Genomic DNA, 26,992 nt, shown 5'->3' with positions numbered 1-26,992 from the left:
GCACAATTCAAAGTGTTGGTGTTGACCTTTAAAGCCCTAAATGGCCTCGGCCCAGTATACCTGAAGGAGCATCTCCACCCCCATTGTTCTGCCCGGACACTGAAGTCCAGCGTCAAGGGCCTTTTGGCAGTTCCCTCGCTGTGAGAAGCCAAGTTACAGGGAACCAGGCAGAGGGCCTTCTCAGTAGTGGCGCCCGCCCTGTGGATCGCCCTCCCATCAGATGTCAAAGAGATAAACAACTACCTGACATTTAGAAAACATCTGAAGGCAGCCCTGTTCAGGGAAGTTTTTAATGTGTGACATTTTGATGTATTTTTAATCTTTGTTGGAAGCAGCCCAGAGTGGCTGGGTACAAATAAATTATTATTATTATTATTATTATTATTATTATTATTATTATTATTATTATTATATTGGGTGTTTTTGTTATTATGCTATGTAAATTGTGTTTTTAATGTTGTACAGTGCCCCGGGATCTTCAGATTAAGAGCAATATATAAATCGAATAAATGTGTGTGTGTTATGGCTCAGTAGGTTAGAACACCGTGTGGATAATACCAAGGTTGCAGGTTCGATTCCCTTACGGGACACCTGCATATTCTTGCATTGCAATGGGCTGGACAAGATGATCCCCATGGGTCCCTTCTGACCGTTCTTTGATTCTATGATTCTCTCTCTTGCTCCCTCTACGCTCCTTTCCCGCGCTTGGCCACCGGGGGCGCTGGAAGGGAAGGGAAAAGCGACGGAGGGGGGAGCTATGGAGCAAGCCAGAGACCTGCACAAGCCACCGGCGGCGGCGGCGGCAGCAGCAGCAGCAGCAACGACGCACCGAGGAGGCGACAGTGTCGGCGGCGGCGGCGGCGGCGCAGGCTTCTCCTCTCCGGCTCGGATGAAACTGCGGTGATCGGCAGAAACCCTTTCTCCAGCAGCCCTCGAGGGCTCGCCGAGCCAGAGCGCGAGAGGAAGCGAGCGAAAGGGAGCCAGGCAGGTCGCCCTTGGAGCCGCGAGCGGGAGCAGCCGGGCGCAGGCTGGGGTCCCGCTCGCGCCCCCGGATTTGCCCTCCCGCGGACCCACCGGAGAGAGAAAGAGAGCGGGGGGAGGACCCCAAGCGGCAGCTCGCCTCGCGTCGACGGGGATTTTACGCCAGTGCATTGATTTCCCTTCTTCGCAACGAGAAGAGCAATTCCTTCCCTCTCCCTTTCTCCTCCCCTCCCCAGTCTTTCTCCTTCTTTTCTTCCCTCCCCTCCACTGCCACCCCCCCTTTTTTAAAAAAGCCCGTAGCAATTTTTTTAACCTCCCTCGGCTTTTTAATATATATATATATATCTTTTTTTGTTTTTGCATGCGTGATTTGTTTTGAAAAAAAGAGAAATTGTTCGAGAGGCGCCATTTTTCACCTCCTTGGGAGGAAAAAAAGAGAGAGAGGAGAAAATCTGTTTCCATCTCCCTTGTTTCTCGACCGTGTGCAATCGTCTCCCTTTCCTTTTTCTCGCCCTCCCTCCTTCCTTCTTTCCCTCTCCTCCCTCCCTCTTTCCTGAGTGGGGGTCTCCGCCGAGAAGCCCCCGCGAACCCGCCCCTCCGCCTCCCCCCTCCCGCCCCCCCATCTGACAGTTCCCCGCGCGCCATGGCGCCCCTGCGCCAAAATCGCCAAACAGGAGCGGCAGCCGAAGGAGCAATAATACCTTAGGGGGCGGGGAAGGGTGCTTTGCTTTTATTTATTTATTTTTTTAAAAAACAAATTTTTTGGAGGGGTGGAAAAAAGGGACTTAGGGGTCGGGATCTGGAAACCCGCCCCTCCCTACTCCGTTCACACGCCTCCCCAACCTCCCCTCTACACGCATCGCGGTCGGCTGAGAAGAATCCTCGCGAAGCGCGGAGAAAGGAGAGGCAAGGCGCGCGTTGCTCCCACGAAGGACTTTGGGGAGCTTAGCGAAGCCGGGCGCTTGGCTTTCCGAGAAGATAATGGGTGAGTCCTCATGAGCTATGGGTGGGTGCTTGGGGGGAGGGCTGGGGAGCTTTTTGGGGGGAGGGGGGTGTCTGTAGGGGGTTTCAGAAGGCTGGCGGATGGGTGCCAGGACGAAGAAAAGTTGAGCTCTTTTTTTGGAGACGCGGGAAAAGGGGGATTTCCCCGCTGCTTCTTGGCGCTGCGTTTGTTGCTCAAAAATCACTCGTATTGCAATAACCTGTGAGTATTATATGCAGATATTAGTTGCGGATCTGCGTGGGTTTGATGTGCTTTTGGGTTTTTTAAGGGGTGCGAGGGAAAGTGGGGGGTCGTGATTTGGGTGCTGGAAGGAGTTTGCCCAAGGGCGCATGCGGCCCGAGGCTAGGCGTGTTTACTCGGAAGTAAGCCCCCAACCAGTCACCCCAGGCACAGGCAGTGCTCAAGGGGGCTTACTCCCAGGTAAGCCAGCGGAGCAGACTCCCCTCCTTTCCCTTAAGCTAGCTCACTGTGACTTGGGATGGCAGTGAGTCCCCCGCCCACCACCACCACCACCACCACCCTCTGCTGAATTTAGAGAGAACAGGCGTCGGATCGGGCCCCTGCAGGCGCTGGCTTGGGAGCAGGCCCCGATCCAGTCGGTCTACTGCCGAGGAAAGCTGCCCAGCTCGTGGCGCTTGCGCGGCTGTCAATTTCCCCGCGCGCTTTCCTTGGGGGCCGAGGACGCAGCAGGACTTCCTGCGGGAGGGATCCGGCTGCAGGGCTGTTGCAGGCTTACTTGGGAGTAAGCAAGGCTAGCGCACGGCCTGCGGGGCACTTGCTCGCGAGTAGGCTGACCTGCGAGCAAAACAGGAGCCAGGATCGGGTTGCAAAGGGGCAGGCCTGGGACTTATCCCAGAGTAAGCATGCGTATAGGACTGGGCTGTTAAATTCCTTCCTCTACGACCCACCTACCCGTAGTAACCTGCCTGCTTACGGGGTTTTGCTGGTGGTTGGCTGGGAGGTGGCAGACTTGGTGTGTCTGAGGTGTGCGGAGCGGGTGGCAAGACGGCATTCCCTCTCGCCTGCAGCTTCCAGCGTGGATCTTGCGAGAGTAACGAGCTTCCCGCCAGGAAAGTGTGGCTGTGGAGCAGAATGAGATGGCAGCGCTGCTTTTTTATAATAATAATAATAATAATAATAATTTATTATTTATACCCCGCCCATCTGGCTGGGCCTCCCCAGCCACTCTGGGCGGCTTCCATAAAAACCAAAAATACAATAAAATATCACATGTTAAAAACTTCCCTGAACAGGGCTGCCTTAAGATGTCTCTTGAATGTCAGGTAGTTATTTATTTTAAAAAGGAGAGAGAGAAAGAAAGAGCGAGCATGCATCAGAATTTGGGGGTATTGCACAGTGCACTACGGCCACACCGTTTCATGTTTGCGCGGTTTGCGTTATACTTTGGCTCCCAACCCCCACCCCTTCTCCGGCCAAGCCTTTTGCGAGGCTCTTCGAGTGCTATTTTGACATTGGCAAAAGGACACTCTGGCAACTGCTACGGTTTGCGGCGCATAAACAAGCCCTGCTCGCTCTGTGTGTTTGTCCGTGTAGCAGGGGCTGGATAATTAACAATGCAGGTTTTCTTTTCTCTCCCTCCCGCCCCCTTCCCTGTTTGTGTCAGAGTCAACCTCGTTAATAGATCGGCTACTAATAAATCCAGGATTACCCATCAGCTACCCTCCCATGCCTTAGTTGGTGTGTGTTTTTTTTAAACAACACACACCGAAAACACAGTGTCTGCGTCTTCCCCTCCAAATCCCCGAGCTCTGCTTCTGATTCCTGCAAACACTTTGCTGTGCTTTTCCCTTCCAAAGCTATTTATTTATTTTGCAAGAGAGGAGAGAAAATGCTGGCGGTTGAAGGCATTAAGAAAGCGAAAGAGCTTGTGTAGCACATGTGGGGGCGAGGGCAGGAGGTGATCTTAGCCTCTGGTTTCCTCTCTTTCCTCTTCACATGCCTTTTCTTTTGCAAACAGCAACAGAATGCTGCGTGCTTTGAAAAAAATATAAATAAATAAAAGGTTGAAATAGCCTGATAGCAAATGCTGCGAGGCTTGATATCAAGTAATAAGCTGGAATAGATACTTTTGTGTTTGGTGGACGGATGGCTCCTTTGTAACGCAGCATTGTGATGTATTTGGGAAATCGTAGGAACACCATACAGGTTATGTTGTGTCCAGAAGATGGAGAGAAGAGGCTGGTTTCTTTCCATGTTGTTTGAATGGGGTTTCTCTCTCAACCCCTGGAACGTTGCAACCTCCCCAAAATTGTATCTCGGCCACCCACTAAAGTTGTGGTTTAGGAAATCTAGTTCGCATTGTTGCGATGATTTCGCATGCGAACTGGCTTTTTGTGTGTGCCTTCTATTCATTTGGGTGTGTTGGAGGCAACAGATTGAGTTTGGACCTGTTTGTGAAGGGTGGAAAACCCCTGTCAACTTTGCCAGTCTGTTAGAGCACCCAGACCTCCCCAGCAGGGAAGAAAACAAACCCAAGTCCTCACCCCCCACCCATGCCCTTCCCTCCCCCACTGCGAATCCAAGACTCCCCCTTCCAAACCGAAGCAGGGGGGAAAGAAGGGAGAGCAGCCTTTGTAGGAAAACCCCATCAGAGCTGCAGCATTGAGGTTTTCCTTTGCACGGGGTGGATGGCTTTTGGTGTAGGGGGTGTGTGAGGGTGTCTGGGTGTGAAGGAGGGGTGGATGGGATCTGGGAGGAGCCAGTCGCTGGGAGGGTGAGTGGATTCAGACTTGCATGGCCTTGAAAAGGTTCCTCCTCCTCCAGATCAGTTCTTCAATGGTGGTTCCTATGGCATGGGTCATCCGAAGCATCTCTTTTGCTCCAGGCCTATTTCCTTAGTGCCTGGAGGAGAGACTGCAGTGGCAGCGAAGTGCAAGTGTTCATGTGTTTAGTGTTTTGGAGCCTCTAAGCTCCATATTCCAAGAGAATGGGTGAGTGGGAAGTGGAGAGCTAGTTTCTGTTTCTCTTCCCTAGAAAGCTACCTAGGATGATTTCATACTGGGGGTGAAATACTATCTATTCTGAGGAAGTAAGAATCCTAGCAGAAGGCCTCTTGAACTCAAGAGCTGAGTACAGTGGTACCTCGGGTTAAGAACTTAATTCGTTCCGGAGGTCCGTTCTTAACCTGAAACTGTTCTTAACCTGAAGCACCACTTTAGCTAATGGGGCTTCCTGCTGCCGCCATGTCGCTGCTGCATGATTTCTGTTCTCATCCTGAAGCAAAGTTCTTAACCCAAGGTACTGTTTCTGGGTTAGCGGAGTCTGTAACCTGAAGCGTCTGTAACCTGAGGTACCACTGTACAGTCATACCTCGGGTTATAGCCGCTTCAGGTTGCATTTTTTTGGGTTACGGACCGCCGAAACCTGGAAGTACTGGAACGGGTTACTTCCGGGTTTCGTCGGTCGCACATGTGCAGAAGCACTAAATCACGCTTTGCGCATGTGCAGAAGTGCCGAATCGCAACCCGCGCATGCGCAGATGTGGGTTGTGAACGCTGCGGGTTGCGAATGTGCATCCCATATGGATTACGTTCGCAACCCGAGTGTCCACTGTATCCCTCCCTGCTTCTCCTAGCAACTCTCTGCTCCTGCGGAAACTTCCTAGAGTTTGCATTCTGATGTAGAAAGTCCTCCCTCTCCCTGCCATGTGGGGATTCCCACATTCCCACATTTTCACGGATGTGGAAAGGAATTGGCCCAGAGATGAAGAGAATGCAGGAAACCCTCAAGATTGGTAGGAAGTCAGCTTTCTAAGAAAGGTCTCTGAACATTAGCTGAGACCTGGAGAAGACGGGGGGAAGAGGACTGATTTTTGGTTATGCTTCTTCTCTTGACTTATGGAAGCAAACGGTGGTCTAGACAGAGCCCTGTCGGAAGTTGGTGGCATGTAACCAAGCGGAAGGGAGAGAAAGCATATGCGGACCATATTTTCGCCTCCCACCCCGCCCTTTCGCCTCTTACTTTATATTGAAAGCAGAGGTGTTTCATTAACTCTAAGATGTCAGCAGCCCGGCAGTGCGGTCAAAGTGGTGAGGCAAGGGAGCGATGCCGGCCAGCCCGCTCCAGGGTGGGGGCACCCAGTGTGCCATTGCCTTATATGTACATCTGTGGAGTTGGAAAGGATGTTCCAAGCAAGCCGACTGTTGATCCTGCTCATCTTCTTGCTGGGGGGGGGGGTGGGGGGGGAGGGAAGTAACTCGATCCCTCCCATACTGACAGGAGGATTTGCAGGGTGACCAAGAGCTTGCAACTCTGGCCAGCTTCAAGGGTGCATTCAGTCCTAGGAACCTGGGTGGCAATGGTGTTTTTTTCCTTAAGAGACACATGTATTTAAATTCACGCCCTGGCAATCTGATGCAAAGGGCCTGAAAAGCTTTTGGAGCTGGGCTCAACTCGCTGAAGGAATTCAGAAATAACCAAGTGCTCAGACCTTCAGTCAGAAGGAGGGTTTTTATTCTCTCAACCAATAGAAGTATAAAGGAGGACACATTGCTTGTCTAAACTTTGTGATAATCTGAATTCACTGTACAGTCATACCTCGGGTTACAGACACTTTGGGTTGCACGATTTCAGGTTGCACACCACGCTGAACCGGAAGTACTGGAACGGGTTACTTCTGGGTTTCGGCACTTGTGCATGCGCCGAAGAGCTAAATCGCACTTTGCACATGCACAGAAGCGCGCGAATCGCAACCTGCGTTTGCGCAGACACGGCGCTGTGGGTTGCGGGCACTGCGAGTTGCGAACATGCTTCCTGCACGGATCATGTTTGCAACCTGAGCATCCACTGTACAGTGGTACCTTGGGTTAGATATGCTTCAGGTTACATATGCTTCAGGTTACAGACTCCGCTAACCCAGAAATAGTGCTTCAGGTTAAGAACTTTGCTTCAGGATAAGAACAGAAATCGGGCTCTGGCAGCGCGGCGGCAGCAGGAGGCCCCATTAGCTAAAGTGGTGCTTCAGGTTAAGCACAGTTTCAGGTTAAGAACAGACCTCCGGAACGAATTAAGTACTTAACCCGAGGTACCACTGTACTGTAAGTTTCCCTGCAAAGCTTTATATCTGTGTGATCCTAAAAGAACTGCCTTCCTTTTTTTCTGAGCATCCGATAATACAAAGTTTCTCTCCCTTTCCTCTTTGGTACTGTATTTGTTTTGAATCTGTTACTTTCTGTTATGTTCTCCTTTTGGACATTACGTATTTCTATTTCAAATCTGCCTTGTCTTTGACACTTCATTTCCCCCACCTATTTCTTGCAAAGCTCCAGTGCCCTTTTACAGCTGCTGCTGCAACAGGCAGCAACCCAGCAGGAGAAGCTCCTCCCAGCACAGTGAAGTGGGAAAACTGTTCCTGTTGGATTTTTTTTGACAGCATTAATGGAGTATTGGGGAGGTTCTGTTGGGGAGGGGGATAACTGAGCCAGACATCTGGACCACCCTGTGTTGCTCATTGTCTTTGTCCCCATTTTACAGATGGGCAGCTTGAGGGCAAAACAGGAATGGCTTCCCCTCGGTCACACAGGGAGTATACCAGGTTTCTCAGGGCTGATTTTAAATGCTGTAGACTTCATGTATAGAGCCCTGCCCTGGGTTTAAGCTTGAAGCTGGAATGTTGTAGAACCTGAAACTAGCTGGCTGTTCAATAGATAGAGCCCTTTTCTTTAAATTTGCAAAAATACTTGCAGGGCTCCTGTGTCCTGGATAAAGCCTGGTGGCATTTGAAGCCCCAGTATTGGCCTTCAACATTCCTACCGCATTCTATACAAATTAGGGGCACAGGAAAATTGAAAGATGCCTTATACTGAAACATACCACTGACCCACCTAGCTCTGTATTGTCTGTGCTGACTCAGAGTGCCTCTCCAAGGTTTCAGATAGGGACATTCCCAGCCCAACATAGGGTGTCGAGGACTGAACCTGGGACCTTCTGCAAAGCAGTTGCTCTACCACTGAGCTACGTAAAAAGGTAAAGGGACCCCTGACCATTAGGTCCAGTTGTGACTGACTCTGGGGTTGCGGCGCTCATCTCGCTTTACTGGCCGAGGGAGCCAGTGTACAGCTTCCAGGTCATGTGGCGCATGGAAACGCCGTTTACCTTCCCGCCGGAGCGGTACCTATTTATCTACTTGCACTTTGACGTGCTTTCGAACTGCTAGGTTAGTAGGAGCAGGGACCGAGCAACGGGAGCTCACCTGGTCATGGGAATTCGAACCACTGACCTTCTGATTGGCAAGTCCTAGGCTCTGTGGTTTAACCCACAGCGCCACCCCCCTCCTAAATGGAACCAGTGTTAGAAACTCAGATATATGAGCTAGGCACCAATTACCTCCTCATACCGGGATTGAGGTGGCCAAAACGGAATGGCTACTTGGCATTTGCAGGCCAAACAGCTCAAAAGTTGTGTTTTTCAATATGACTTTTGGGTTCCTGAACTTCGTTCTGATGGTGCAGATAAAATATAACAGATGGAATTCCCCAGGATATGTTGCTAGTGTGTGGAAACAGGTTAGGGCCAAGTATTCCCAGGCACACACCTCCAGATGGTGGAGGTGTCAGGTGGCACCCTGGTGCCTGGGCATCTTCACTTGGTCGCAAGTGGTCGAAACCAGGTGCAAAATGTGCCTGGTGAATTTTGAACGCTGAACAGAACCATGTAGTACTTTGAGTTCTTTGGAGGAAAAGATGGGATATAAATGCGAGGAATAACTAAGAGGCTGAAGGGTGTATCAAGGGCCTTGAAGATGGATCAGCTAAAAGCTCAAAGTGTTGGTGTTGACCTTTAAAGCCCTAAACGGCCTCGGCCCAGTATATCTGAAGGAGCGTCTCCACCCCCATCATTCAGCCCGGACACTGAGGGCCTTCTGGCTGTTCCCTCGCTGCGAGAAGCCAAGTTACAGGGAACCAGGCAGAGGGCCTTCTCGGCAGTGGCTCCTGCCCTGTGGAACGCCCTCCCACCAGATGTCAAAGCGATAAACAACTACCTGACATTCAGAAGACATTTTAAGGCAGCCCTGTTCAGGGAAGTTTTTAATGTGTGACATTTTAGTGTATCTTTGGTTTCTGTGGAAGCCGCCCAGAGTGGCTGGGGAAACCCAGCCAGATGGGCGGGGTACAAAAAATAAATTATTATTATTATTATTATTATTATTATTATTATTATTATTATTAAACAGATATTTATTAGAATTTTACAAAATGAGAAAAGAAAAAAGAAAAATACAAAATAAAAATAGATAAAAAACAATTCCATCTTTCCATCTGACTCTGTATAAGGCAGCTTCCTACATAAGACATGTTAGTTTGTCTAGGCATTTGGATCTTGAAGTCCATCTCCCCCACGCCACCCCTGAATATGGCCTTTGTGTATTATCTACTGTTTTACTTTACTCATTTAAAATAAAATAAACTTGAAGAATCTGGGTGAACTTAGACCCTCCCTCCCCAATTTCGGGTTAAAGCAGCCTTTGTACTACAACTCCCATCATCGTCCTTGACCACTGACCATGCTGGCTAGGAATGATGGGAATTGTAGTCCTACAATACCTAGGGATCCAAGACTGAGAAAGGTCTAGACTCTAGAATATCCAGGATTTGTTTTTTTCAGTCAGAACTCACCGGAACTCAGTTCTGGCACTTCTCAGCTGGGCACCATTACCATTATAAGAGAACAAGGGAGATGTTCATGATGAGTTCTGGCACCTCTTTTTCTAGAAAAATAGTACTGAGAACATCTTTCGCCAACCTAGTCTTGGACTACAACTCCCATCAACCCCCAACCGTTGTGGTCCGAAACATCTGGAGGACTCCCCTTTTGGCAAAGGATGGCCTAGACTAGCCCTCTGCAATGACGACTCCTGTCTTCACCTATAAGAGGGTTTGGTGAGCAGGGCCTTATCTACTCTGCCACCTTTTGCTCTTGTGCCCTTTGTGGCAACCTGGTGCAGGTGTAATTGGCCTTAAAATCCTGTGTGTCGGGGTCAGACTGGACACACATGCTTAATTACACAATCGCCCCATTTGTATGAAGCAGGTGTGTTTAAACATCAGATGGGACCAGCCTCCACTGCCTCGTTTCATTGCTTCCTGTCATCTCAGGATCTTCACATCCAGCCGTGCTAACGTCTGGAACTGAAGCAAGGATTTGGGTACCTGAGTATTGGGGTGATTACAAGGTAGGGAGGGATTGAGATGTGCCCCCTTTAAAATCCAGACCTGATTTATCCATGAATGTGTGGCAGACAGGTGGCTAAACAAAATGGCTGCTGTCGTTGAGCCTACTTTGGCCTTCAGGCTGCCATTAAAGTCGTTCTCAACGGGGGGCACACACCCCACAGGGGGGCAATTTGATTTTTAAGGGGGGCAATTCGAGAATGAGTTATTCACAGTTGATGGCCTTTTAGGCTTCCTCCACGTGAATAGGAGTTCACTTTTTGAATAATAAGAATTATGTTGTTGTTTAGTCGTGTCCGACTCTTTGTGACCCGGATCACTGCCTTGCCGTGGTGAAGGGGCTTGAATAACTCAGAGAATAACCCAAGATGGACAGGTCATAGTGGAGAGTTTTCACCAAATGTGATCCACCTGGAGCAGGAACCGACAAGCCACTTCAGTATCCCTGCCAAGAAAACTCCATGGACAAAGACAACAAGCAATAAGAATTATAGGTCGGGATTTTAGAGATGCTTAGGTTGGGCATCGCCAAAAAAAGGTTGGGAACCACTGTATTAAAGGGAGAGAAGAAGGGATAAAGGGATAACAACACCTAGGTTTGGCACATCTTCTGCTGCATATTCACCGAGTGAGCTTCTTGAATTCATTCCCATCCTGCTACTCTTCCCTTCAGCGCAATGGGAACATGGACAATCCATCTTGGGCAGAAATTCCCTTCTGTTCCTGCTTTCGTGGACCTACGAAGCGTCCCTGAGGCCAAGGGCCTGTGTATTTTCTTTTGGTTTGTGTACAGTGCCTGGTTAGCATGGGGACTCCAGTAGTAACAGTGAATCATAACAATATGAAGGCATTTGGAAGCGTTGTATAAATAGGCAGCCGTAACGCGGCAGATAATTCAGTTGATGAGGCATTTCAGGTCACCGAAGTATGGGGGGGGGGCGGCGGCGGGAAAGGGAGATTCCTGCAAAATCTTAATTTGCAGGGCTGTGTGCACCTGGTAATTACACCAGGGGGGGAATTTGATAGTGGATGTAAGTTTCACTGCCCCGAGACTCTCAGCTTCCATTTAAAAACAAACAGCAGTGTGAGTGTCTGCCCTTTACAGAGACCGTTGCCAGGTTGCAACCTGCAGATTCATTATTACCAGATTTCTTTCCCACCTTAAGGTCCCAGGGCGAGTAACGACAATGTAAGAATACAATATCACGCCTGTGAAAATGGACGGGAAAGAGAAATGCCTGTTGTAATTTCAGAAACCCCAGGAGGACTGGGCAGGATTTCCAGTGAATAGGACGTAGAGCCTCAAAGACCTTTATTTGTCCCTTTGTAGGGCTTCCAAAACTGGTATAAATTATGCAAAACAGGCATATGCAAATCAGCCTTGTTTTTGCAACTTATAAAAACTCAGGTTCTCTTGGTGCAACATTTATATTTAATTTCTGTTTTGTTTTGTTTTGCACATATTTCCCTGGCTGAAAGATTTACATAGAGTGCTGTAGCCCCTAAGCTGTGATGGCAGTCTGTGGGGAAAATTGGAATAAATCATAACTTTCCCCACAGAACCCAGAAATTTGACAAGTCTTATGAGTAGATCTCTTTTTTCTGAGCCGCATATAAACAGTGGGGGCCTTCCCATTTCAATTCATGCAACTAGGAAATGACTAATTGGTGTGGAGGCAACAACCAATTTTGTTGTTCAGTCGTTTAGTCGTGTCCAACTCTTCGTGACCCCATGGACCAGAGCACGCCAGGCACTCCTGTCTTCCACTGCCTCCCGCAGTTTGGTCAAACTCATGGTGGTAGCTTTGAGAACACTGTCCAACCATCTCGTTCTCTGTCGTCCCCTTCTCCTCATACCCTCAATTTTTCCCAACATCAGAGTCTTTTCCAGGGAGTCTTCTCTTCTCATGAGGTGGCCAAAGTATTGGAGCATCAGCTTCACGATCTGTCCTTCCAGTGAGCACTCAGGGCTGATTTCCTTAAGAATGGAGAGGTTTGATCTTCTTGCAGTCCATGGGACTCTCAAGAGTCTCCTCCAGCACCAGAATTCAAAAGCATCAATTCTTCGGCAATCAGCCTTCTTTATGGTCCAACTCTCACTTCTAAACATCACTACTGGGAAAACCATAGCTTTTACTATACTGACCTTTGTTGGCAAGGTGATGTCTCTTCTTTTTAAGATGCTGTCTAGGTTTGCCATTGCTTTTCTCCCAAGAAGCAGGCGTCTTTTAATTTCATAACTGCTGTCACCATCTGCAGTGATCATGGAGCCCAAGAAAGTAAAATCTCTCACTGCCTCCATTTTACATTTTACAACCAATTTACGCACGTCCAATTGATGATGGCTGTGCCGAACCTGGAACCGACTTTTAAAAATGGCCAAAACAGTCCTAAAAGAGCCCAGAAAGGGCGAAAAGGCATGAAAACAGTGCTTAGCAATCCCACACGCCTTTGCAAGTGCAATTCCAGGAGCCCTTGCTCTGACCATTGAGGCCGGTGGCGAGTTGGACTTTGGAGCAAGGAGGTTTGGAGGGAGCGATTGTGGTGGAGTTTAGTGTCTCGTAAGTGTTGCTGGTTTCTCAAGGGTTTCCAGAGGTTTAGAAGGTGTTTGTAAGCTTTTCCAAGGGTGTTTCAGATACATGCGACAAAAGCCTGCTGCCCGGGAACATAACCCCTGCATAAATGGGGAGTTGCCTGTACATGTTGTACATTTAAAGCACATTGAAATACAGTGGTACCTCTGGTTAAGAACTTAATTCATTCTGGAGGTCCATTCTTAACCTGAAACTGTTCTTAACCTGGGGTCCCACTTTAGCTAATGGAGCCTCCCGCTGCCACCGCACAATTTCTGTTCTCATCCTGAAGCAAAGTTCTTAACCCGAGGTACTATTTCTGGGTTAGCAGAGTCTGTAACCTGAAGCGTCTGTAACCCGAGGTACCACTGTACATCTTCCAAGCACATGACTTCCTCCAAAGAATATTGGGAAGTGTTGTTTCCTTCTCACAGAACTATACTTCCCAGCACCCCTAACAAACTACAGTTCCTAGGATTCTCCCCCCCCCCCCGGTGTGCTAGGGCAATGTGATTCCTCACTTCCTCTCCCTGTGTATGTGCTCCATGTCACCCCAAAATCTGCTTTGGAAGAACCCTTAGGCTATATTTAGGGGGCACACAAGGGGAGGAGAGAGGAGGACCATTTATTATTCAGTTATAAAAAAAATTCATATACCTCTAATTCATATATAAAATATCCCAGTGGTTCAAAACAAGAAAAAAAATAGTAATTTTATTATTTATATCCTACCCATCTGGCTGGGGTTCCTGTACATAACAACCGCAAGGTAAAGGGTAAAGAGGACCCCTGACCATCAGGTCCAGTTGTGGCCGACTCTGGGGTGCGGCGCTCATCTCGCTTCATTGGCCGAGGGAGCCGGTGTACAGCTTCTTGGTCATGTGGCCAGCATGACTAAGCTGCTTCTGGCAAACCAGAGCAGCACACGGAAACGCCATTTACCTTCCTGCCGGAGTGGTACCTATTTATCTACTTGCACTTTGATGTGCTTTCGAACTGCTAGGTTGGCAGGAGCAGGGACCAAGCAACGGGAAATCACCCCGTCACGGGGATTCGAACCGCCGACCTTCTGGTTTAACCCACAGCGCCACCCGCATCCGTACATACAGCCAAACAGTAAACACCATGTAAAAAGGTTAAAATCAGATAATTAGTGTGGAAAGACGTGGTCTTAATTGCACACATAACCCTGATGGAATAGAAATGTTTTCAGCAGCTGTTTAAAAGTTACAACAGAAGAATCTTGCTGAAGGATGATAAATCTTTGCACTGACGGAACGTTCTCCTTAATGCCACGTTGAATAGTATTCAGTACTTATAAATGTTCTCTGTAGAATTATATGCAGTACTTATCTTACAGTATTTATAACTTGCCTTCTAATCTGGTAGATTCCAAAGTTGGCTAACAGGCTTTTTTAAAATAAATAAATAAATAAAAGCCAAATAAAGATGTCAATAACGAAAGCGGAAATAGCGCCAGACTTTGAACGCTGTTTCAAAATGGCATAAAACTTTGCTGGAAGTTTGAGAGAGAGAAAAGCAGGGTCTCTGTTTGAAAATCAAGGAAGGACTTGCCCAGATGGACAGAGGGAAGCAGTGTCCGAAATTCGCCAGGTGCATTTTGCACCTGGATATCGGCCACTTGCGACTAAGTGAAGATGCCAGGGTGCCAGACCTCTCCACTCTCTGGAGCTGCATGCCCGGGGATCCTTGTATCTTGCCTGTTTCCACACACTAACAACAGATCCTGCAGAATTCTGCCCGTGATATTTTATCTGCACAAGCAGAACGAATTTGAGGAAGCAAAAAGTTGTATGATTTTAGAGCTGCTTGGCTTCAAAATAGCAACTAGACATTCCGTTTGGGGTGACCGTAACCTGATTAAGGACCCAATTGGTACCTAGCTTATTTCCCTGAGCTTCTAACACTAGAAGGAAGGCAAGGAGCTACCACTGAAAAGTCCCCGCTTCTTGATGCTGCCTGCCTGACTTCTGGATGCGAGTAGGAGAGGTTCATCTGGAAACAATTATCACGTTGCAGGGCTCATAACTTATGAGCTGCACACTGCGAGATATTATGTACAGCTTTTCTCTGTAGGGCCACTCATCAGGGAGGCTTGCTTATGTTACACATTCTTCGCTAATCTCACTTTGGGCGTATTTTCTGCTCTCTTGGTAGGATCAATTGCTCGTATGTAATCTTCTTCTTGGGTTTTCTTTCTCCCTTCAGGCCAGCTAAACTTTGACCTTGTGCTTAGGGATGCATAATTGCTCTTTGATTTTGGACTCTCTGCTTGGCTTAGGAGATGCCTCTGTCTATAATGAGACAACCTCCATCTCCACATCCCTCCCTCTGAAGGTGTGAGCATCTGTTGTGGTTGGAACCATGGTCCCCATGAAGAGACGATGGCTGATTCATGTCTGTATGCCTGGATGCACAGTTGTCTTTCTGTTAATGGTGGCTTCATCTGTAAAAAATGCCCTGCCATCGCAATCTCCCTGTTGACACCAGTCTGCCTTGGGTTAGCCTGGGTCTGTGTTCGAAACTCAGACATAAATGGCTCCTTAAACCTAGGTTGTGGTCACCACAACAAGGTGCCATTCCCCCACCCCCAATGAAATTTATTCTTATTACAGCGGTACCTCTGGTTGTGAACGGGATCCATTCCAGAGGCCCGTTCGCAACATGAAAAGAGCGCAACCCACAGTGGCGCATCTGCACATGCGCGGGTTGTGATTCACCACGTATGTGCATGTGCGAGCTGCGAAACCCAGAAGTAACGCTTTCCAGTACTTCTGGGTCACCGCAGGATGTAACCTGAAAGAATGTAACATGAAGCAGATGTAACATGAGGTATAACTGTATTCATTTATTTCTATACAGCTTTGCATTTTAAAGAACAAATCTCAAAGTGGTTTACAACACATTAAAACAACCCAGAATAAAACAAGTTCAAGCTTCAAGGAAAATATTTCACTTCTCTAAGCGTCATTTTGCTTTCCCCATCTTTATTTTACATACTCAATTTATATAGCTGCCTCACAGCAGAAATACTCTAGGAAGCCAGTGTGGTGTAGTGGTTAGAGTGTTAGACTAGGACTTGAGGGATCAGGGTTCAAATCCCCACTCAGTCATGAAGCTCGTTAGGCTAGCCTTAGAGTCATTTGCAGCCTCTTAAGCTACCTCACCGGGTAGTTGTATGAATTAACTGAGGAGGGGAATGAACTGTGAACTCATTTGAAAAAAAGGGGGGGGGGATATAAACACAATAAATAAGACCTTCTGCTTTTACCTGCTTAAGAAAGTTGGAGGGGTCAGTCAGATGGGGCGATCAGTCACCAACCTAGCATTCAGAAGCACCTTATATACCAACTAAGTTTCTTCTGGTATAAGCTTTTGTGTGCATGCATACTTCTTTGGATACCTGATGGAATTCCATTTCATGCTGCTCAATGTGGTGCCCTTCATGATTCTAGATTCCAGGTAGGTAGCCGTGTTGGTTTGATGCAGTCAAAAAAATAATAATTGTCCAGTAGCACTTTATAGACCAACTAAATTTGTTCTGGTATAAGCTTTCGCGTGCATGCACACTTCTTCAGATACCAATATTTTTATTTTTTATTTTTTTATTTTTATTTCGACTGTGTCAGACCAACATGGCTACCTACCTGAATCTAGCATCCAGAGATCTCCACATGGTCACAGTTGGACCTGCACCAGTTGCAAAATGCGCCTGGCGAATTTTGAACAATGCCTGGCAAATTTTGAACACTTGCCTTGGCAACCTCGATGTATAATACTGCAGGCCATAGAATATAATATGGCATGGTATTTAAGTGCCCACGTTTTCCACATATGGCCTCTTGGAGCAAAGGAGCCCTATGAACTGCGAAGTGCAATTGTCAGATGCAAATGATGGTATTCAGTATGGAAAGACGACTGTGCGTCATGCAAAGTAAGTTGAGAAAAAGTTACTGGCGGAGGAAGTTACAAAGACCAGGTTTAGTCTCCGTGAAAATTGATAGCTTTGTTGTGTTATGAAAGTTAGGCAGAGGAATTTGCACATTTTCATCAATGAATTTAGTGTTCTGTAAAACTGTTATGGGTCTTGCAGTAAAATAATATCTGCTTTCAATATTGACTTCTGCCACTAGTACTTTGACACCTATGGCTGTTACTAATACTGGTGGTACTTAAACTTTATTTTGCCCTAGCAGTTTCCTTAAACTAAGAGAATTCTCTTGCTTGTGTTGACATGGATGTGTAAGGGGGACTCACAGAACTATTCAGACTTGATTACAACTCACACAAACACCACCCAGGCTACGTTGAGCCATAGTCAAGTTTAAAAATTGAATTAAATTCTTCACCAAAAGGAGCACAAGCTTCTGCTCTAAAATTCCATTGGTGGAGGTGAAGATGTTCCTGCAAAATAATCATATGTGGCCTGAAATACAGGGGAGTCATCTCCCCACCTCCCAAAAAGGGAAAAAAGCATTCTGCTGCCCTCAATATGTTTCCACCATCACCACTAATTTTCAAAGGATTTGTATTATAGCTTGAGGAGTGGCTGCATAACCTATATTACTTAACTTGGTATACAGCGTAGGTGTATAATGTACATCACTTGGCATTACATTGTGTAAAGCATTCTACAGAGGCTCTGTATTCTGGCTGGCTCTGGTCCCAGCCAACTTACAAATTCTTTTTGCTGCAACACTAAACTATGGTCAATGATTACACAGATGAGCCTCTGCCTTATGTGCTCCCTGTCTTCTTCTGCCACAGGGAGGTTCAATTTTGTTACAGACTAAAGCACATCAAAGTGCAAGTAGATAAATAGGTACCACTCTGGCGGGAAGGTAGACAGTGTTTCCATGCGCTGCTCTGGTTCACCAGAAGCGGCTTAGTCATGCTGGCCACATGACCCGGAAGCTGTACGCCAGCTCCCTCGGCCAATAAAGTGAGATGAGCGCCGCAACCCCAGAGTCGGCCACAACTGGACCTAATGGTCAGGGGTCCCTTTACCTTTACCTTTACATCCTGCTTGCTATGACAACCGGGCACAGGTAAACTGTGGTTAGTCTTAACTGTGGTTCACTAAAACAAGCCAGTTTCAAGCAGCAAGCAGTTGGCTTGCTTTAGTAAACAAGAGGTTGGACTCAAAGCTGCAAACGACCGTCATCTAAAACAGAAGTGGACTCTTCCAACCTCTTCCTCACAGCTGCGCTGGCCAGCCACCCACATTCAGCTGTAGCTCCCCAGGTGTGAAACGGAAATGGTTTGTGGTCTGCCTCACTAGGTTGCTGTGAGGACCAAGAAACCTAAGCCTCTTGCCACTGTCAAGGTTGCTGGTGAGTGGCATGGAGCTGTACTGAATAGAAAAGTATTATGGGTTGAATATGTCAATTGTCATCCTTTTCTCCAAACTACTATTCATTCAGTCATTCATTCATTTCATTTTTATCCCATGCTTCTAAAATGATGGACCTTGAGGAGGTGTGGCTGAGGTTGCTGAGGTGCAGGTCCAATTAGTGTTCAAAATTTGCCAGACACCAGTCACATTTTGCACCTGGCTATCAACCACTTAGGGACGCGGGTGGTGCTGTGGGTTAAGCCACAGAGCCTAGGGCTTGCCGATCGGAAGGTCAGCGGTTCAAATCCCCATGATGGGGTGAGCTCCCATTGCTCGGTCCCTGCTCCTGCCAACCTAGCAGTTTGAAAACACATCAAAGTGCAAGTAGATAAATAGGTACCGCTCCTGCGGGAAGGTAAACGGCGTTTCCGTGTGCTGCTCTGGTTTGCCAGAAGCGGCTTAGTTATGCTGGCCACATGCTGGAAGCTGTACGCCGGCTCCCTCAGCCAATAAAGTGAGATGTGGGCTGCAACCCCAGAGTCGTCCGCGACTGGACCTAATGGTCAGGGGTCCCTTTACCTTTACTTTATCGACATAATAATAATAATAATAATAATAATAATAATAATAATAATTTTATTTATACCCTGTCCTCCCTGACCAGAGCCGGGCTCAGGGCGGCTAGCTCCAATAAAATCACAGTAAAAACATAATAGAGGAAAAAGAGAGGGGGGAAAACACCCCAATTTAAAAGACAGGTTAAAATGCAATTTAAAATGCAGCCTCATTTTAAAAGTAGCCCATAGATCAAAACCATAAGGGGAGGGAAACATAAGGGTCAGACTGAATCCAAACCAAAGGCCAGACGGAACAGCTCTGTCTTGCAGGCCCTGCGGAAAGATGTCAAGTCCCGCAGGGCCCTAGTCTCTTGTGACAGAGCATTCCACCCTGTTGGGGCCAGTGCTGAAAAGGCCCTGGCCCTAATTGAAACCAATCTAACCTCCTTGAGGCTTGGGACCTCCAAAGTGTTGTCATTTGTGGACCTTAAGGTCCTCCGCGGGGCATACCAGGAGAGGCGGTCCCATAGGTACGTGGGTCCTAGGCCGCATAGGGCTTTAAAGGTCAAAACCAGCACCTTAAACCTGACCCTTAAACCTGTTACCAAGTGAAGATGCCTGGGTGTCAGAATGGCACCTGACATCTCCACCAACTGGAGACACACGCCTGGGATCCTGGGATCTCCCGTTTTCAACACATCCTGTAGAGATCTGTCTGTTACATTTTATGTGCATAATCCGATGAATTTCAGAAAGCAAAAAGTCGTATTGAAAAATACAACTTCCAAACCATCTGGCCCCAAAGTGGCAACCAACCAGTTGTTCCTTTTTGGCAACTGTAACCCTGGTTTAAGCAGCCATTTGATGCCTAGCTGATCAATCTGAGTTTCTGACACTTGGTCCAGCCCCTGACTTCAGCCAATACTGCTTAGTTTTAGAAGGTCACGACGCCATGTCGCTTCAGACAGACCATGCCCCTGAATCTGTTTTTGGTTTTCTTTTTAAATGCCTCTGTCTTGGATTTTCTGGTCTTGCATAATCTGGAGCCATTTGCTCTCCAGGTAGCTTTTCCCAAATAGGGCACACTGTGTTCAGGAACTGCACAGACTGGACTGGTGAGCGCCATTGAATCTGACCTTTGACTTAGCATTTCCCATAAGCCGGCTTAATGTGCTGTTTCCTTGCTTAGCGTTCAGCATTTGTGTTGTTGTTGTTTAGTCGTGTCCGACACTTCGTGACCCCATGGACCAGAGCACGCCAGGCCCTCCTGTCTTCCACTGCCTCCCACAGTTTGGTCAAACTCATGCTGGTAGCTTCGAGAACACTGTCCAACCATCTCATCCTCTGTTGTCCCCTTCTCATTGTGCCCTCCATCTTTCCCAGCATCAGGGTCTTTTCCAGGGAGTCTTCTCTTCTCATGAGGTGGCCAAATTATTGGCATCTCACCTTCAGGATCTGTCCTTCCAGTGAGCACTCAGGGCTGATTTCCTTCAGAATGGATAGGTTTGATCTTCTTGCAGTCCATGGGACTCTCAAGAGTCTCCTCCAGCACCATAATTCAAAAGCATCCATTCTTCGGCGATCAGCCTTCTTTATGGTCCAGCTCTCACTTCCATACATCACTTCTGGGAAAACCATAGCTTTAACTATACGGACCTTTGTTGGGAAGGTAATGTCTCTGCTTTTTAAGATGCTGTCTAGGTTTGTCATCACTTTTCTCCCAAGAAGCAGGCATCTTTTAATTTCGTGACTGCTGTCACCATCTGCAGTGATCATGGAGCCCAAGAAAGTAAAATCTCTCACTGCCTCCATTTCTTCCCCTTCTATTTGCCAGGAGGTGATGCCCCTCCTTTTTCACGTGCTCTTGGCATTTGGGACAGCATAGATAGCAGAGGGCCTTAGGGCCCAAAGTGACAGGCCGAATGCTTCTTTGTACAAACAGGCAGTGGTGGTGCTTTATTGTCTATGGCATTGCACTCGAACATCAGCGCATTCTGTCTCGATGTTTTTTCTGGCATGCTGGCACCTTAGGCTGTGTGTCCTTTATGGGCTTTGTGATTTATGGCGGCATCAGTTGTTTAATCACAGTTGGCCTTCCCATCCCTTCTCTTGTTACTCTGTTAGCTACTTACATGGAAAGGTAACTATCTGATCTAATTATGGCATCTCAAACCTAATTGCAGAGTCAAATATGATTCCGTAATCTACTACCTAACACCTCGGCTTTGGGAAGACAGAAATGACACATGTGCCTTCTTTTCACATGACTCGAGAGTTCTGGGTGTGCTGCTTTGAGTTGGAAAATGGCATTTCCAATTTCTAAGCAGCACCCATGTGACAGTTCTATGGTTCAGGCCATTGAGATTTTCGAACCCTCATTCAGCATTTTGGATGCCTTAGCAAAGGGTGGCGGTAGATTGATGGATCGAAAGAAGACTTAGAATTTTGATTGAGATACAGTCATACCTCATCCACTTCATGTTACGTTCTTACGTCCTGCGGTGACCTGGAAGTACCAGAAAGGGTTACTTCCGGGTTTTGCCGCATGCGCAGAAGCTCAAAATGACGCCACGCGCATGCACAGAAGCGGCAAATCGCAACCCGCGCAGACACACCACTGCGGGTTGTGCTCTTTTCATGTTGTGAACGGGCCTCCGGAACGGATCCCGTTCGCAACTAGAGGTACCACTGTAGTCCTTCTTGGCACTTAATTTTCCCTTTGAAGGCTTTATATGAGTCAGTCCTTCTGATAGTGATTGATTAAAAAGGTGATATATATTGAGTAGGAGAATATGCAGGCAGGGCAACTAGAATGAAGAAAGGTGATGGAGCATCTCTCCTGTGAGGAAAGATGCAAGCATTTGAGAGTGGTGGGAGACTACTATGGAGAGAGATGCGAGATCTTCATAAAACATGATCAGTGAGGGGAGAGAAGGAGTTGAAAGGGACTTGAAGATCAAGTAGCACAGCTTCATGTGCTACCCTGATCACAGAATATTTCAAGCAAAGGTTAGGTCTGCTGCCTCCCTCAAGCTCTGATTGGTGCTCCGGCTTGCTCCAGAAAGTCCCAGGTTCAGTGCCCAGCATCTGAAACTCTGGAGAGCTCCTTAGACAGTACAGTGGTACCACGGGTTAAGTACTTAATTCGTTCCGGAGGTCCGTTCTTAACCTGAAACTGTTCATAACCTGAAGCAACACTTTAGCTAATGGGGCCTCCCGCTGCTGCCACGCAATTTCTGTTTTCATCCTGAAGCAAAGTTCTTAACCCGAGGTACTATTTTTGGGTTAGCGGAGTCCGTAACCTGAAGCCTATGTAACCTGAAGCGTATGTAACCCGAGGTACCACTGTACTAAACTAGATGGACCTAATCTCCCCCCCCCCTCTCTCTCTCCCCTTGGATTTTCTCTGCTGTTCCCCCTTTGACCTCAACAGACCTTCTGTCTCAGAAACTTAAGAGTTCCTTCATTTTGAGGAAGGAACATCACCAGCTACCCATCAAGCAAACGCTCGCTTCCTTCCCCCCTCCTGATTTAGCTCTGTGGCTGCTCCCTTTTTATTACCTCATTGTGTCCTAAGGTCTTCATTCCTTCTGCCCACAGCTCTGGCACAGCCCAAGTTGAGGAAAGATGGGGATTAGAGGTGGTGAAACAGCCTCTTTGAAGCTCCCTAGATAGACACTATTATTCAGGCAGGTGGATTAAGTTTTCATTGATAGCTCAGGCGTATGTGCCAGGGCCAGGTGAGAGAGACAGGAGTTAGTGGACACACCTTATAAAAATATCAGTGCAAGACAATTATTTTATTGTTTAATAATAATAATAATATCTTTATTGTCATTACCCCCTCTCGGGGACAATGAAATTACTTGACTGCTCCATAAAAACCCTAATTAAAACAATACAGTACAGTACAGCAAGGAAGATTAGATGACTTTCAAAGTCCAGGCTTCCCGTTCAGGGCTGAGATCGCTCTGGAGAAGAAGCTGTTCTTAAGACGGCTCGTTCTTGTCTTCATCGTCCTGTATCTCCGTCCCGATGGCAGGAGCTCGAAGAGACAGTGACCAGGATGCGATGGATCTTTTACTATGTCCAGTGCCTTCCTATGGCACCTTGTGGCATAAATCTGCTCTAAGGTGGAGAGTGGGCAGCCAACAATGCTCTCTGCTGCCTTAACAACTCTGCACAACCCCATCCTGTCCTGGGTAGTACAGCTTCCGTACCACACACATAAGCCATAAGTGAGCACGCTCTCAATGGCACAGTGATAGAAGGCAAGCAGCAGTTTCTGCGGAAGATGGTTTTTCCTTAGAATTCTCAAAAAGTACAGTCTCTGCTGCGCCTTCTTCACAAGCCCCCTTGTGTTGACACTCGTTAACTTGTGTTAACCAAGAGTCATTGTAACATTGTTTACCTCTGATGGTAATTAAACATGCATTATCCACATTTAAGGACCAATTGATTTCTTATGCTCCACCTTGATCGCTGAGATCTTCTGGTGAGATGCTTTTGTTGGTCCCCTACGCCACTCAGGTTCGTTTACTGTTTACCTGGGATTGAGTCATAGAATAATAGAGGTTGGAAGGGACCCAAAGGTCATCTAATTCAACCCCCTGCAGTGCAGGGGTCAACTAACTCATGTTCACAATGCACTCACACCTAACTTGGTTTGGGTGGTCTGCTCCAAGTATGAGACTAAGATATAGTTGTGGTTGCTGGATCCTTTCAGTAGCAACTTGTTAGGTATAGTAGAGGCATCTTGTCTTGAAATCTCAGGGCTGTGAATGCCTTGTGCAAGGAGATAGATTGTGGGAGGTAGTGAAAATTTGCAAATAACAAGCCTCTTAATGTACAGCACAGGGAGAAGATGATGTTTGTGTCCATGAAAAACCCTGCTGAGTGTGTCTATCTTTGTTTCAGAATGTAGCCCGGGCTGCTAGATGTTCGAAGACCCAGGTTGTATTATGACATTCAACTTTCGGTTTTGAACCCTCTGCCTCTGTGCAGATGAAAGAGTTAAGTAGGGCTGTACACATTGGAAGTGTTATGATGCAAGCACTGACCTCATCCCAGGTGAGGCCTTGTTCAGGACTCGGGCGAAATGCTAGACAAGGTCACATCACTATGCAAATGTTGTAGAGAATTGCCACCTCCCCCAAAACCACCACAGTTGTCTGAGGGGTGGAGGGCAGTGGAGTTCCCTTCCCCTTAAGTCAACTCCATAGCCAGAAATTGTCTGTCGTAGCCCTTACCATGGTAAGTGACTACAGTCACACCTTGGTTTACAGACGCTTTGGGTTGTGTGGTTTCGGGTTGTGCACTGCGCCGAACCAGGAAGTACTGGAACACGTTACTTCCGGGTTTTGGCGCTTGCGCATGCACAGAATCGCTAAATCGCACTTTGCTCATGCACAGAAGCACCGAATCGCAACCCGTGGGTACTAAATACCTTGGATGCTCATGCACAGAAGCACCGAATCGCAACCCGCGCGTGTGCAGACGCGTGGGTCGCGGGTTGCAAACGCTGCAGGTTGCGAATGTGCCTCCCGCCTGGATTACGTTCACAACCTGAGCATCCAAGGTATTTAGTAAGTCTCCATTCGCCCAAAGAACAAGTTTATATATTTGGCAGAAACAAGTGAATCAAGTTTCTTGGACTGTGCCATTCTGAATTCTAGGTGTGTGTTTGGAATGTCTGCATGCACATATGGAAGTAAGGTTGTAGGATATAAATGAATGAATGAACAAGCCCAGGTTGACATAAACCTCATTATCAGTAGCTGCTGAAGTTCTGACAGCCTTTTTCCTTTCTGTTTTCTCCCCAGTTGCAGATCTGAATGCTTCTGAGCTCGTCACAGTGGTTGGACTATTGGGACTCTAAGAGACCTTAACTGAAAAGCTACCATTCCCTTCTTGGGGCTCCCCAACTCTTCTCACCTTCCCCTTCCCCCCTGTGTAAAAACCCCATGGACCGGGGGGTCACCATGGAGCCAAGGGAGAATTCGGGCACTTCCCGGCAAAGGGGAGGAGAGTCGGATTTCCTGGGCTCCGCCATTGCTTCTGCTAAGGCCCCTGGTGGTGCCCCTGGTGGCGCTGGGACGGAGGCCATGCTGCCTCAGCCCGGCTCTGCCAAAGGGATCCCTGTGAGCAGTGACCGGATGGAGCCCGAGGAAGAAGACGAGCTCTGTTCCGGGAGAGACGTGGATTCCGCTTCCAACACAGACAGCGAGAAATGGGTGGCCGGAGACGGCTTGGAAGAGCAGGAGTTTTCCATCAAGGAGGCGAACTTTACAGAGGGGAGTCTTAAGCTGAAAATCCAGACGACCAAGAGAGCCAAGAAGCCCCCCAAGAACTTGGAGAACTATATATGCCCTCCCGAGATCAAAATCACCATTAAGCAGTCAGGGGAGCAAAAGCTTTCGAGAGCTGGGAAAAATAGCAAATTAGCGAAAGAGGAGGACCGGTCACACTCCAAGAAGAAGGTAAGAGAATCCATTCCTTCTTTTCTCTCCATGATCCTCATTTTTTTTATATTATTATTCTTGCATCCGCCGGTGTCCTGAATGCAACATTTTGCCCTTCTCTGTCTTGCTAACTTTAGGGGATCTCCTTTGTCACACGAAGTCAGCCTTGTTTGGTTCGGGAGTGAACGAGGCAATCTGTGCACCAAAAGGGTGTTGTTTTTTTTGCAATCTAAATATGTGACAACAGGTGGACGGGATAAACAGATGGAGGTGGAGAAAGGGGGATGGGTGGGCGTAACAAGACAACGGGGAGAATGCTATTAGCATAAGCGGCTCCCTGGCCCCCTGCACACCAGCTGCCTTGCCATTGTCGGGGGTTCAGCTGAAGGGTGTTTTAAAGAGCCATTTGAAGGGCAATATAATGGCCCTGTTAGTGTTATGCACACAAAGGCCGTGCCTTTAAGACCGGAAGAGCTCGTGCGGTTTAAAGGCTCCGGCGTGCAACTGCAGTCTCTGTTGGTGTGCGTGTCTCTCTTAATGGCCTCTTTGCGTCAGAGCAAGTTCTAACAGGCTGTGTTGACAAGGAAGGGATAGATACAGGGAGAAGGTTTTCCAGAAGCAGAGGATCATTTGGTTGTTCCATTAGCAAGGTCTGCATTAGGTGGATTGTGTGATGTTTGCTTTTCTTTCTTTTTCTTTTAAAGAAAAAAATCCAGTTGTCCATGGATGGGGTGCTCTCTGCAAGGCAAAAACTTCCAGGTAGATTTTCCAGGGAAAGCCCACCCTACCCCAAATATCATTTCAATTGTTAGGGATTTAAGACAGAGGTGGAAGACTTTGAAATGAGGGACAGCAGAAGTGGTTCTTTCTTTCTTTCTTTCTTTCTTTCTTTCTTTCTTTCTTTCTTTCTTTCTTTCTTTCTTTCTTTCTGAAAATGTTCATTTTTGGCAAGCCACAGGTGGCGGGATTTCTGTTCCGAGTACTTCCTGAGAGCATGCAGGAGCAAAGACTCATTCCATGGTGTGTTATGGACGTGGGGGGAAGTTTTGTTCTGTAGAAGAGGAATCTTTGGGAAGAAAGTACATTTCTTAGCAATCTTGCAGACCCTTGGAATGACAGCCGACTTTCAGAAGGTGTTTTGCAATTAACATGTCTGTCTGCGTGCTGAAATTTGAGGAGTGGAGGGATAATATGCATCCCTTCAGTGGCTCTAATCTAGTTGTACAGAAGGGCCGGGGGTGAGATATTTGGAAGAGGATTGCCACTCAAGTGAGCAACACCACTTTAGATGCAACGTCAGGGTGAAGTTTCTGCAGTGCACCTTATTATGGAAGGCCGCTGGATTAGCTCTAGAGCACCGAAACAGCGTGTGGAAGGTCCACTTGTCAAACCAGCCTTGGTCTGGTTTGGTGTGCTTCCACAAGGGTGAGGTCTAGGATACACAACGAAATCATTCTAGACGCCTCTCCTTTCCCAAATCTGTGGGGGCTCTTGAACCTTCAACTGCTGCAAAGGAGTTGAGAAATTCAACAAGTGAATTTCCTTATTGTGATACCTTCCATGTTGAGATGGAGCTTCATCTGTGGTATTGTTGCTTGCAGCGCAACAGTCGGAGGCAGAGCAGCCATGTTTTTTGTTGGTGGGGGATATGGAAACTTGTGAAGCATCCCTAATTGTGGGGGACATCTCCGATTTGATTCTCACCCCTCACAGGATGGGGAAATATTCAACTGGTCGATTTTTACTTATTGCATAACTGCTAAAGGTACAGGAGGGACGTGGGTGGTGCTGTGGTCTAAACCACTGAGCCTCTTGGGCTTGCTGATCAGAAGGTTGGTGGTTCAAATCCCCGCGACAGGGTGAGCTCCCATT

The 26,992-nt window shown here is 47.5% G+C and overlaps 1 protein-coding gene across 1 annotated transcript in view; it reads left to right on the top strand.

Annotated features, from left to right (window-relative positions):
- The first annotated feature begins 786 nt into the window (after nt 1-786).
- The window catches only part of SETBP1 (SET binding protein 1), a 274,005-nt gene continuing 247,799 nt past the window's right edge, over nt 787-26,992 (top strand). The window contains exons 1-2 of the mRNA XM_028748202.2: nt 787-1,966; nt 24,482-25,138. Of these exons, the coding sequence (XP_028604035.2) occupies nt 24,623-25,138 (516 nt within the window). The 5' untranslated portion in view covers nt 787-1,966; nt 24,482-24,622. The remainder of the gene's footprint in view (nt 1,967-24,481; nt 25,139-26,992) is intronic.

Source organism: Podarcis muralis, chromosome 11 (genome assembly GCF_964188315.1).
Source record: "Podarcis muralis chromosome 11, rPodMur119.hap1.1, whole genome shotgun sequence".
NCBI lineage: Eukaryota > Metazoa > Chordata > Lepidosauria > Squamata > Lacertidae > Podarcis > Podarcis muralis.
The sequence above is the reverse complement of the archived record's forward strand: the minus strand, read 5'-3'. Positions and strand labels throughout refer to the sequence as shown.